Genomic DNA, 13,914 nt, shown 5'->3' on the forward strand with positions numbered 1-13,914 from the left:
TTTTCATGAAGAAGAATTCACATTTATTGTTGAACAAAAAAATGAACATTTATTATATACTGTACAGTAGTTGTCATCATAAACCAGCATAACCAGACAAACTGTGAATCCTATCAAGAATTTCTTGTTACTACCAATATTTCCATGTACAACACTCTATGGTACGTACATTTACCGATCCTGCATGCTCTGGTGTTCTGTTCGTTGGGCATGCTTCCAAACAAAATCTTTGCTAGGTCTTACTTTCAGGGGAGGCCTTATATTTAGCAATTCAGCAAAACCTCTACTAGGTCTTATTTTCTGGGGATGTCTTATTTTAGGGGAAACAGGGTATGTAGTCTTGTCCGTAGCTGCATGGTATCTGGGAATGCTTGCCATGGCTCTGGGGATGAGTGACAGGCGGGCCATGGGCGGGGTTTCTGGGAGAGGAGCCCCAACCCCTGGAGGACCAAAGGCAGGCGCCATTGCGCTCGCGAGGCCCACCGCTGTTGTTGCTAGGAGACCGGAGTCGCCAGGAGGAGGAGCAGTAGCGGCGGCCGCGGCAGAAGGGAGTGGGCCGCCGAGGCTGGAGGAGCAAAGGCAGGCGCAGCAGCGGGGAGCTCTGGGTAAGGAGCGCTCTGCTTGCTGCTGCTGCTGCTTCTGCAACGCTAAGCTGCCTGGGCTGCTGCTGCTGCTTTTAGAGTGAGAGGAAGCGGGCTGCAGCCATGCTGAATAGCAGGCGCTGATTTCTCTCGCTGGAGGAGGAGGAGAAGGGAAAGGAGGAAGAGGAAAGGCGAGGCGGCCGCGTTGGCCAGCGAGGGGTGCATGCAGGGCTCAGGCGCACAATGGACGACGAAAGGTTGGTTTCTCTCTCTGTGTGTATGTGTGTGTTTGTGCTGTCCTTTGTCCTTACACCCTGGTAAGCATCCCTCCTAAGTTGAGAGGCCCCTAAGTTGAAGGCCCCTCAAAGCAGCCTCTTCCCCCTGGAGGCCTGTCAGCCGCCTCTCAGGGATGAATGGTTTTGTGTTTTTTTCCTAGGAGGTTGATGTTTGTCCAACGCCTACGGAAGCCCATCGCTTTTCGAGATCCCTCTTTCTCACACTTCCTGTCACCGAGGGCCCTTGCTGGGAAAAGTCCCCTTCCCTCTTTCTCTCTGGAGATTGGCAAATAATAATAATAATAACAACAGCAACAACAATAACACCTTGGAAGCAACCGAACCGAGATGTCCTGGAGTTTGTGCAGGTCTCATAAGAATCTGTGTTGTTATTATTATTATTTGATGAGAAGGAGGCCTCCTTGGGACAGGAAGGACTCCTTCCTCATGCCCAGGAAGAATCAAAAGGAAAAACTGACCCACACTCAAGGCGTTTGACCTTATTCAGGGTGGAATAAGGTCACCAGGAAGAGGGTGAAACCAGGAGTGTTTGGTGGTGTGATTGGCAGTGGCATTAAAATGCAGGAGAAGTGATTAAATCCAGGGCTGCTGACTCTGGCACGAACTCTCCTTTTCCAGCTTGGTTTTCTCTCCCCCTCCCTCCCTCCCTTGTTGTTCTGGAATTCACTTTCTAATCCACAAATGCACGCCTCCTTGGTTCCTTGGTATAGGTGAAAGGCTAACTTGTTCGGCTTGAATGAAACTCCGAAAAACTACAGGAATTGTGTGCATGCTTGTGTGTAGTTGCTATGGGAATGGGAGGATTTGAGTAAAAGGATGCAAGGGTGATCCCCCCCCCCCCCAAATTATTTTCTCCAAAGGGGAATGTGGTCACCTCAGTTGGAAAGCCTTGGCTGCTGACTTGGATTTTCTTGGAACTGCGAGCCTTTGCGTGTGAAGGCATCCTGCTTGTAATCCACCTGTGGCTTCCTAGTGATCAAACAGTAGGACCTGATACGATCACATCACCACTGTGAATGATCTTGTGACGGGCTGTCCTCATGTGATATGAAGCTGTCTCGCCAGAAGGAAGCATCTTAATTTATATAAGGAGAGAATATGTAGAATATGTATTTGTTTATTTACTGTATTTATATAATGTTTTTTATCACCCCTGGTGGGGACTCAAAGCTGTTTACAACATAATTGTGGCAACATTCAATTCCATACATACGTGAAAACCAAATCATATATCTAAAACGGTAAACATAACTATGCATTAAAAACAATAAGACTATTAAACATGAGATAGAAACAACATTTAGACATTAAGAAAAGTATTAATACACCTAATATAAACATTAAAATTATGTGATCCAAAATCGTAGACCGGGTCGTTCCAATTGTCAATTGCACATATTCCCTATTTATTTCTTGCACTGCATTAATTTACTGGCCAAAAGCTTGGTCACACAACCATGTCTTTTTTTCTTTCTAAAGGCCAAGAGAGAGGGTGCTGTTCTAATCTCATTGGGGAGGGGGTTCCAGAGCTGAGGAGCCACTACAGAGAAGGCCCTGTCTCTCATCCCCACCAACTGCGCTTGCGAGGGAGGTGGAACCAAGAGCAGGGCCTCCCCAGAAGATTTTAACCTCCGTGTGTCTGAGATGAGCCTGAGCTCTCAATTCAATGCATATTTAAACAATATATTCTCCCCTGGAGCAAATATGTATACACATACACACACATACATAGTTCTGTTTCTGATTTTTTTTAGGAAATGAAAGGAATAAAACAGTAGTAAAATACTTACTGATCTATTGTAGAAACATTTCCTGTGCTGCCTTTTAAAGCATAGACAAAACCAGTATTATTGGTGACCTGAAACATGGCAGATGAAAAGGCAAACACTGCAGTACTTACCTACAGTAAGTACTTTGTTCATGGGCAGTTTATCTGTGAGGCTATGAAAACAAAGCATAATAATAAGAGTTAATGTACAAATCATGGTGAGGGGCTATGATTGCCATCACCATTATTACTTTTGATACTCCCACCTTTTCCCTAAAACTAGGACTTAGACTGGCTGCTTCGGTGTTCTCCAGTATGCAGAATTGTTGTTTTTCTTCCCATTATGTTGAAATGAGCAAAACAATAAACTGTTCCTCTGTCAATGCTACTTTCTTAGAAAAACAGGATATGGAGAATACTTCCCTTTCACATTGTGAACTGCTTTAAAACAACAATTGCTAAGCAAGAAAGAAGTAGATATCAGTATGCTATTTTCCTATGGCCTGACGTGCTTTTCAGTTTTTTGAAGGCATTTTGTTTGAATTGTTCCTTGGGATCCAGTGTATCTGTGAGCAAGTCCTGGGCAATGCAGTAGAATCGGACACTTTCTCTTTTACATGCATATTCAGTGTGAGGGAGTGACAGTATTAAAACTATGAGTCTTGTGGCTCTTTAAGGTCTAAAAAGTTTTGGTTGGCATGAATATTTATGGACTGCAGTCATTGTGACACAGTGTGCATCAGAGGAAGACCACAAACGCTGAGGCAGACAGTGTCAGAGCTGTTTCCTTGTGGTGTGGTATCATTCAGATGCCTCATAGGTACATATGATTGCAGTAACGTGGGTAGGAAAGATCATGTGCATTTTTCACAAGCTATATTGTCCTTCCATCTGTTAGGTAGACTCAAATGAATTGTCACAGGTGCTTGGGGCTTTGCATGCATCCCATAGTGACAGTATACAACTGGGTACAAAGGGGGTGAGAAACCTGTGTTGGCAGTGAAAAAAAGGCTTAAAACATTATCTTACAGACCCATTTGCTGAAGTTGCTAAGCCTTTCCAGCCAATGCCTGCTGCACACCCATGCCAGCAAAAGTGTTCTTTTAACCCAACATGCATGGTTACCTCAGATCAGGACTATGACATCATGTTTTTTTAAGCAATACATGATATCTGTAGAACTCTTCTCCAGCACCACATTTCAGCTGAGTTGATTTTTCATTCTTCACTGTCCAGCTTCCATAACTATACACAGAAATCAGAAATAGTAAGACATGTGTGATTCTGTTTTGGTACTTAATGATAAGTCCTTATGTTTCTCAATCTTATTGCATTCCTTCATGGCTGTATAGCAATCCATACATACACTTACTCTTATTGAAAGAGTGGATGTGTAACCATCGGTCCACTACCTGCTCTCAAACACTCCGTTGTTGGTCACGATGTATGTACTTCATTGAGGATTTTTTGTGGAATGACTGCTCACCAGACATGCTGAAGGTTTAAAGTCTCACAAGGAAGGGCTCTTGTGAATTTTGTTCAAGCCTTGTTAAGTGTTTTGAGATTTTACAAGGAAGAACCTTACAAATCTATATATGTCTGTTGGTCAGGAATTGGAGCTGGTCACATTTTGGGTGATATTGTGACTAAAATTGCTGTCAGAATGGAGCCAGGAGTTGTGCTATGAAATATAGCCCAGTCAGTTATGGCATTATTTTAACTACAGTAGAGTCTCATTTATCCAAGCCTCGCTTATCCAAGCTTCTGGATTATCCAAGCCATTTTTGTAGTCAATGTTTTCAATATATCATGATATTCTGGTGCTAAATTCGTAAATACAGTAATTACAACATAACATTACTGCGTATTGAACTACTTTTTCTATCAAATTTGTTGTATAACATGTTTTGGCGCTTAATTTGTAAAATCATAACCTAATTTGATGTTTAATAGGCTTTTCCTTAATCCCTCCTTATTATCCAAGATATTCGCTTATCCAAGCTTCTGCCGGCCTGTTTAGCTTGGATAAGTGGGACTCTACTGTATATGTATACTCCCCTTCATACAAATATATTTTAGGCCAATACACAATAACTAATTACAATAACATACATTTATTTATTTTCTACACCTATGAGCAGCTTTTCAAATTGAAAAGAGGTTATCAGGTGAAACATAAACATACTGAGAAAATAAATCAAAGCCCCTAGGAATAAAATAATAATAATAATAATAATAATAAACTTTATTTGTACCATCTGTAGTGTTACACTATACAAATACAACAAGGTACAAAAAGTATAAAATGGTAACAGTAAAAATTGACGCAATTACACTTAAAACAACAATAAATTTAAAAGATACTATAAATTATGAAAATTATGAAGACACTAAGAACATGGAAGAATTACATAATTAAAATATCACAATATACACAGATATGAAGCAAATGCACTTTTGGAATGCAAAGTGATTTCACACTGCAAAATGAATGACTTGTTCATAGGGTGAATGACTATGTTTATCATACAGCTTCTTTATCTTACTAATTCATTCCATTTATTGACATGTGTATCTTTGTTGTTGTCTGAGAATCAGGAAAGGAGTGAAAGCTAAAAACACCATCAAATTTGTTATAAACAAAATAATATTGCCCATTTGTTTATACAGAAATTATTATCTGATGCTGCAAATTATCTCAACATTTTATTGCAAAAGAAAACACTTAATGTATGTAAGTGTCCCACCTTCCCCTATATTTTTTCCCTTCTAGATATATTTTAAAATATTGTGGATGGAAAAAAAGAATATATGTGTGCAGTTTTTATTCCTGTGTTTCTTCTTCTGAACTTTCTGTTTCTTTTGAACAGGCATGTGTATGGCTGTTCATATTTCCAACAGGAACAGTTTCTAAAATTGCAGTGCATCCACACTTAAATAAATGTATAGTAAGACCCTGGAGTCTGTACAAAAGTACCCAGTGTGGCTTTCAGCCCTCCATGTTGCTCTCATTCTAATCCCTTGCTGACAGAAGGAAACATCTATCCCTAGTCCTTGCATCCACACATGGACATTTTGGTAGATGGCGTGCATGGTATGCATACTGTTTTGAGGCATCTGCTATCCATTGAATGTGTTTGGCTAATCTATACTTCTTCACTCTTTATTGACTTGACATGCTTTCACTGCTAACAATTCTGCATCAGTACATCTGATGTGTTCTCAAAAGCATTTTCAAAACTATGACTTTCAGTACTGAAAGTTAAGTTGAATGTGTCTGAGATTTTGAAAAACTGACCATATGCCTCCTTGGTGACAGATAATGATTAATGTATAAAACAGAGCTAGAGATGTGATCAGGTGTGAGGCAGTATGTCAGTTTTTATACCTCTGGGCTTTTATCTGCTGTTGGTTTTTAATCAAAGTCAAGTGACTGCCCCTCAGGAATGTTTTAGTGGTAGAGTCCTTGACTGGCAGGGATTGGACTAGATAGCCTTTTCAACTCTGTGGTTCTGTGATTTCCACCTCTCAATTAGTGCTGGTCAGAGAATGTGGAATATTTCTGTTTGGAGATTGCAACTGTGGCAGTTATCATCCAAAAATAATATCTTCAATTATTGACTATCTGATAGATATTTTGCATTGAAAGTAGTGGTTCCTTGTCCTCCTGTCATGCTCAGTCTTTGAAATGCAGGCTCTTTTTCTTTAGAGGTCTTTAAACAAAGGTTGGGTGGGCTTTAATTATTTTTTCCTGCATGTCAAGGGGTTGGAGTAGGTGCCCCTCTTGAATCCTTCAAACTCTGTGATTCTATGAAAAGGGTTTTTAGAAACTCACCGTTTTCACCTTTTGCTGCTTCAGTAGTTTATTTGTTATAACTTCCAGAGATCATTGTGAATGTAAGGATGTCATGGTGCTACATAGCTCATACTTCTGTGTTGATATAACCAATAACAACATGAATACAGTGATACCTTGACAAATGAATTTAATTTGTTCTGTGACCATGATCGTAACTGAAAACATTTGTATGTCAAAGCAAATTTCCCCATTGAAATGCTGTTAATCAGTTCCAGTCCCCGTCCCCCAAATCAATGCAATTTCCCCCTTTAAGAACTTGGTCACAGAATAAATTAAAACAATTTTAGTTTTCCCCCTCCTTCTGTATTGGAGGCCTAGCTGGCTGGTACCTATCAAGCGCCAAGCTGGAGGAATCTTTGTGTCACCTTGCGGAAGAGGAGAAGGTCTCGTGAAGCTTAGGGCATCTCTTCATGGCTGGTGGAAGAGGAGTCCCACCGAAGGCCATGAGTAGGCCCTGCTTAAGATGGTGGGTACTTGTGTGCTAGTACTACCTCTTGTGAGGCTAGTGCTAGTGCAAGAGTATCCACCATCTTAAGCAGGAATTACTCATGGCCTTCAATGGGGGCCTCCTCTTCTGTCAGGTGCCAGGCTCGTCCCATCACAGGGTAGGGCCTTCTCGCAGCCTTTGGTGGGACCTCCTCTTCCGCCAGGTGTATGGCTCACCGTGAGACGGAGCCCAACGGAGAGAGAGCGGGAGAGCAGCTCAGCTGCTGTGGGGGCATGAGGAAGTAGAGGGAGGAGGATGGGGAGAGAGAGAGCAGGCAAAATCAAGGTTGGCTTTTGGGAGTTTTTGATAATATTTTCAAGCCTTTGATGATTGAATCTGTGAATGCAGAATCCGCAGATCCAGAGTGCTGATGATATTATAAACCAGATGTCCCACTTAGGAGTTTGGAATTTTAACTGTGTATTCTTGAAGAGGAATCCCAGCACGGAGCAGGGATGTTGTTGTTTTGTGACCTCCATCCCATTACCGAAAGGTCTCACTCATTGAGCTTGTTCAGCTATGTTAGAATACACCAAATTGGTTGCTTTATGGATTTCAGGAAATCAGAAGACGTTTACTTCTTGGGAGGAGAGCAATGGCCAACCTTGACAAAATAGTGAAGAGCAGAGACATCACACTGGCAAAGAAGGTCCGCATAGTCAAAGCAATGGCATTCTGCATAGTAACCTATGGATGCGAGAGTTGGACCATAAGGAAGGCTGAGCGAAGGAAGATAAGACGCTTTTGAACTCTGGTGCTGGAGGAAAATCCTGAGAGTGCCTTGGACCGCAAGAAGATCCAACCAGTCCATCCTCCAGGAAATAATGCCCGGCTGCTCACTGGAGGGAAGGATATTAGAGGCAAAGCTGAAGTATTTTGGCCACATCATGAGGAGACAGGAAAGCTTGGAAAAGATCACGATGCTGGGGGAAATGGAAGGAAAAAGGAATAGAGGTCGACCAAGGGCAAGATGGATGGACGGTATCCTTGAAGTGACTGGCTTAACCTTGAAGGAACTGGGGGCGGTGACGGCCGATAGGGAGCTCTGGCGTGGACTGGTCCATGAGGTCACGAAGAGTCAGAGACGACTAAACGACTGAGCAGCAGCAGCAGCATGGATTTCAATGTACAGGCTGAGACCTTTGTGCCAGAAGAGGCTCAAATTGCATAGTCTTTGTGGTGGCCATTTATTCTGGGTGGTTTCTGGCCTGACATATTCAGCTGATGTTGGGTTTTTTATGCCAGATGAAATGGAGATGATATGGGGTTGGTAGAATTTAAAATAGTTATTTTGTCACATGACGTGGATGATTGCCTTTGTGACAGGCAATTCTTTGGAGCATCCTTCGCAAAACACCTTGCCTTTGGGGATGACTTCCCCCTCCCAGTGAAGTCATGGTTTGGAATTAAGGTAATAAGCTGCTCAAATCTGGCAATCTTCTCATCATGTCTCAGTTGCCATTGGCATTTTCTTCACCAGAGCTTCATCATTTCCTTTTTACGAGACTGCTATTTTAGTCTTCTCCCCAAAACTGAAACACTCACTCATAACTTACCTTTGATGTTTGGACACTCTTTTCTCTTTGGATAAATCTGCTGGTCAACAGTTTTAGGGGGAAAACACACTGCAATTTATTCTGCTGTGTAGAATGGTATTTTCTGCCCTACCTCCCAAGCATATGATATGCACCCTATCTTAGATTATTTCTTGTGTTAATCATGGTTTTCTCATACCAAAATAAAATAATTATTGTGCTTTAATAAACAGAAGAATATTGGTATAGATTGGACTAGATTGCCTTTTCACCAATCTGTGGATATTCAGGGATCTGTTTGAATGGTGTGCATGGTAATATTGGAATTTTTCATTTCACTAAGAGGATGCCTTTGAAGATAAATGTGGCAGAATTTTCTCATTTCCAGCACTTAATCACTTTGAGTCTCTGCTTACTGCTTTCACTAAAAATGCATGGTGTTAATAGAGAGCTTTGGTTGCTCCTGCTATTCTCTCCCCTACTACGGTATTATTTTTAGCTCTGCAGGCCCCCATTCCCCCATCAATGTCAAAATGAGGAATGTGGAGGAGTCTCCTCCTTTCTATTTTTGATGCCATCCTTTATTCCCTAGCCTCACTCATGCTTCTGGCTCATTGGTGTGATGTCAGTTCTCAACCCCTTAATGCCATCTCCTTCCTGGTGTATGCGAACTATGTATGTGGCAATTTAACACCCACGCCCAACACTGAATGATTTGTCTAGGTTACTTTGGTTGCTTCTTTGATTTGGTTATTGAATCAGCCATTTTTTAAAAAAAAACAAAACAAAGATCAGCATTCACTATGGACGCTTACACAAAAACATGAAATGTATAGGGTTATGAGAGTGAAAACTGGAGAGTGTCCTTGTGCCTTTAATAGTAGTATAGAAAAGAGAATTTCAGAAGGTGTTGGTTATCACCTCCTGCATTCCATCTTCATGAAATGTACAGAAGTCATCTCCAGTTTTTAATTTCACAACCTAGAAGTGCAGGAAAAATTGAAACTAGTGGTTGAATATTATGTCTGACTTGAGGTGTGCCCAGCCATGCATGGCACTCAAGCACAGCAATACTACCACTAGAGTCCAGTTTCTTTCTTTCTTGGTGGGCACCTGTTCTTTCTTTGGAAGACTGGGAACTATGGTCATTAATACAGTCACTGGGAAGACATTGTCATATTCCAGGAGCCTATGGTGAATACTGCAAAGGCTAGCTCTGGGAATCACATATATTCCAGTCTAGCATTTGGTAAATTGTCAATTTTGTCAATTGTCTTTCATTGTCTCTTCCTTTCAGGCTAATGGGAGAGAAGAGCTTTGGACAGGGGAAAGGTGGGGTTAAAATAGTTTTTTTCTGCAAAAAGTATGGAAATCCATTCAATGCATGAGGCACAGAAATAAAGAGGAAGTTGTATATGCATGGAAAAATTAAACAAAGCAATTGGGGACTTCAAATGAACCTAGGATATATTGGAATTTGTGAGCTGTCTATGTTATCTCTATAAAAATAGGGAATCTTGCTGTTTCTCCGGCAATTCAGTGTATAGCTTATATACCATAGAAGAGGAAATCAGAGTGATGTACCTGAAAAGAATTATGTTAGAGCAGCTTTTCCCAATGTTGTTCTCTCCAAATGTTTTACACTACAACTTCTATTGTCTGTAACCATTGATGATGCTGGCTGGAGCTTCTGGGAGTTGTCATTCCAAAAATCTGAAGATCACCATGCTTCAAAACGGTGAACTAACAGAGTTGTGGATGGGAATATTCCAAAGATGGTAATCTGGATAAAATAGCAGGTTTTGTGTTGGTTTTTGTGTTCCTGAAGAAAAAAGTTTTTTTTTTTTACCTTGGTAGTATTCACAGAAGGACTTGGAGAAATCTTCCTGTTTCTCTCTTGCTCCCTGTGTGAGAATCTAAGCCAGGGGTCCCCAAACTAAGGCCCGGGGGCCGGATGTGGCCCTCCAAGGTCATTTACCTGGCCCCCGCCCTCAGTTTAAGACTTAGGCTCACCCAAAGTCTGAAATGACTCAAAGGCACACAATTTATTTATTATTTATTTATTTACAGTATTTATATTCCGTCCTTCTCACCTCGAAGGGGACTCAGGCGGATCACATTGTACATATAAGGCAAACATTCAATGCCATAACATAGATCAGAGACAGAGACAAACGCAGGCATCGGCTGGCCTTGAACTCATGACATCTTGGTTAGAGTGATTTGTTGCAGCTGGCTGCTAACCAGCCTGCGCCACAGTCCAGCCTGTGTCTGTCAACAACAACAATCCTAATTAACTTGACTATCTCATTGGCCAGAAGCAGGCACACACTTCCCATTGAAATCCTGATAGATTTATGTTGGTTAAAATTGTTTTTAGTTTTAAATATTTTATTGTTCTTTCATTGTTGTGTTGGGGTTTTTTGCACTACTAATAAGACATGTGCAGTGTGCATAGGAATTCGTTCGTATTTTTTTCAAATGATAATTCGGCCCCTCAACAGTCTAAGGGACCATGAACCGGCCCTCCACTTAAAAAGTTTGAGGACCTCTGATCTAAGCCCTCTGTAATGAACAGGAGGCCTTCAATGAATAAAGTATACTTAAATGGTAGAATAGTAAAGTAAAGGCAAAGGTTTCCCCTAATGTTAAGTCCAGTCGTGACTGACTCTGGGGGTTGGTGCTCATCTCCATTTCTAAGCCGAAGAGCCGGCGTTGTCCATAGACACCTTCAAGGTCATGTGGCCGGCATGACTGCATGGAGCGGTACCTATTGATCTACTCACATTTGCATGTTTTCGAACTGCTAGGTTGGCAGGAGCTGGGGCTAACAGCAGGCACTCATTCTGATCCCGGGATTTGAACCTGGGACCTTTTGGTCCGCAAGTTCAGCAGCTCAGTGCTTTAACACGCTGTGCCACCAGGTAGAATAAAATCTAGCAAATATTCATGAGGAGTGAAGCGGGGGGAGGGGGAATTCTACTTGGTGGAAAGACTGTAGGAATAGAGGAAACACAGCTGTCCTATAAATTGCATGGTTTCAGACTGAAGTAACGGAGAAGAGGAAAAAAATGAGATCTGGTTTCTAGCCCCCTTTTCTTCTTGTTTCTGGGTTCAGAGATCATGGCGAAAACAATTGTTATGCTTAAATTCCTTGAAGTAATATTGAATAGTTGATTAGCTTTCATTTAGAATTGTTTATTTGTTTTATATATGGATGGAGTTGCCATTTGATATATGGATGAGTTGCCCTCCTGTGGGGTGACGGTGATGTGTTTCATCTAAGGTAAAGGATTTATACTATTATGTAAACAGAACCCATTCCTAGTCAGTCCGTTTGTAACGGGCTATACCCAGGTCAAGTTAACCTTTAGCAAGTAGAATAGTACAGAGTATTTTAAAGTAATAGTTGTGTGTTCAAATGGACACCCAGTATTGGATTTTTGACACCTAGTAAAGTTGCAGTAAACCAAAAAATGCAAATAATTCATATACAGTATGTGTGTGTGTGTGTAAATAATTCATATACAGTATGTGTGTGTGTGTGTGTGTGTGTATACACACACACACACACACACACACACACAGCAGTTTTTGATCAGTTCTGTTTATTAACTTTGATAAGCATTTTGTGGATTTTTCTTGTTAATTCTGATATTCAGGTAATGGATAATGTAAGAAAATATTACTAGGATATAGATACGTATGTCTGATTGTGGAAGCTAAGTAATGACAGCCTTGCTTTGTACTTGGATTGGAAACTGCCAATGAATACCAGATGCTGTAGGCTATATTTCAGAAGGAAGAACTGGTAATACTACCTCTGAGTATTCCTTACTAAGGAAACCCTATGAAATTCATGAAGCCACCATTTGTCTACAGGTGACTTGAAGACATGTGCAGAAATATGTGTGTAAATGTTTTTTTACAGCTCAGGATTATCTTCCTACTTTTAAGTAAAGAATCACACTTTCAACAGTCTTTATTTTAGGATTGTATATCATGGAGAAGCTTCTACTCATGAACCTTTTGAATCGATGGACTCCAGAAATTTATTTAAAAGAAATGCCCTGGGTTAGAGTATGACAGGGGATTGGGCAAGAAAGACAAAAGCAATAGACCTAGTCAGAGGCTGATCCCAGTGTATTCAAGGTTTAGAAGCCTATGTGTGTCAGGTAAAAAAAAGTTTGTCATGTGACATTTCCACTTATGCCACTGGAAACCTAGCATTAGTTAATTGAATATGTAATAACTTGATTGCGGTGCAATTAATATTAGTAGTAACATATTCAAAATTGAGCTTACTGTTCTGATATTTACTGGTTACTCTTTAATGGAACAGCAGTTCTGCTGGTGAGATTGGGCTAAGGAAAAACTTGTTGGCTTTAAGGAAAGTAAAGTGGCTTGGCATTCGTGCAGGTGCTACTAGTTTGGCAGAAGATTCAGAAGCACAGATTAAGAAAATGAATGCATTTAATTTAAATGTTCTCTCTTAGAATCTCTCAGTCCTCCAGTGTGCTTCTATGGTCAGCTTTCCGTAGAAGTTGACCATATTCTTGCTGGAGGACCTCCAAACATTTAGGAAGGCTGAAAGAAATTCAGAATGTTGGAGAAACATTTTTTTTCTTATCTTGGCCAATTATATTAATAACATTTATCTTAACTTTCTATACTATTTTTGGCTTGTAGAGCTAATTTCTCCTCAGAGGGCAGGCGCTATTCATTGGTTGAGTATATTTCTGTGTGCAAACTTGCAGCATTGGCTGCCTTCCACCTACATGCCACAGTCTATCAGATACGTAACAATCTTATTAGCTAATGAGATGAAGTTACATTTGTTAATTTTCTCAAATTTCTGAATTATGATTCACATGTAGACTTTCCTACATTTCTCTCTCACTGCTTTTTTGCTATTTTATGATGTCTCAGCTTGAAGAAGAACCTTATAATCTTGTTGATTGTTTTGTAACTTCTAATGTGGTCCTAATAACAGCATTTTGTATTACAACTAATGTATCATATTCATCAAGTTTATTTGTCTGTGACACAATGTTCTTTACAAAACATTATGATAATATAGCATACTCCAAGCAAATATGCATTAAACAAAAGAGTCACAGATGGGAATTTTAAAAGTACAGAAACAGAACAATATCTTATTGAATAAAATTTCAGACCAACAACAACAACAATAATAGACATTGACAAAATCACGATCTGCCAACTGCAAAAGGCCACCCTACTGGGATCTGCACGCATCATCTGAAAATACATCACACAGTCCTAGACGCTTGGGAAGTGTTTGACTTGTGATTTTGTGATACGAAATCCAGCATATCTATCTTGTTTGCTGTGTCATACAATAAAAAATAATAATTATACCACTCT

At 40.5% G+C, this 13,914-nt stretch overlaps 1 protein-coding gene across 1 annotated transcript in view; it reads left to right on the forward strand.

Annotated features, from left to right (window-relative positions):
- Nucleotides 1–527: 527 nt before the first annotated feature.
- Nucleotides 528–13,914, forward strand: part of klhl3 (kelch like family member 3) — a 93,470-nt gene continuing 80,083 nt past the window's right edge. The window contains exon 1 of the mRNA XM_008104891.3: nt 528–838. Within this exon, the coding sequence (XP_008103098.1) occupies nt 825–838 (14 nt within the window). The 5' untranslated portion in view covers nt 528–824. The remainder of the gene's footprint in view (nt 839–13,914) is intronic.

The sequence above is a fragment of the Anolis carolinensis genome, chromosome 2, assembly GCF_035594765.1.
Source record: "Anolis carolinensis isolate JA03-04 chromosome 2, rAnoCar3.1.pri, whole genome shotgun sequence".
Classification (NCBI taxonomy): Eukaryota; Metazoa; Chordata; class Lepidosauria; order Squamata; family Dactyloidae; genus Anolis; species Anolis carolinensis.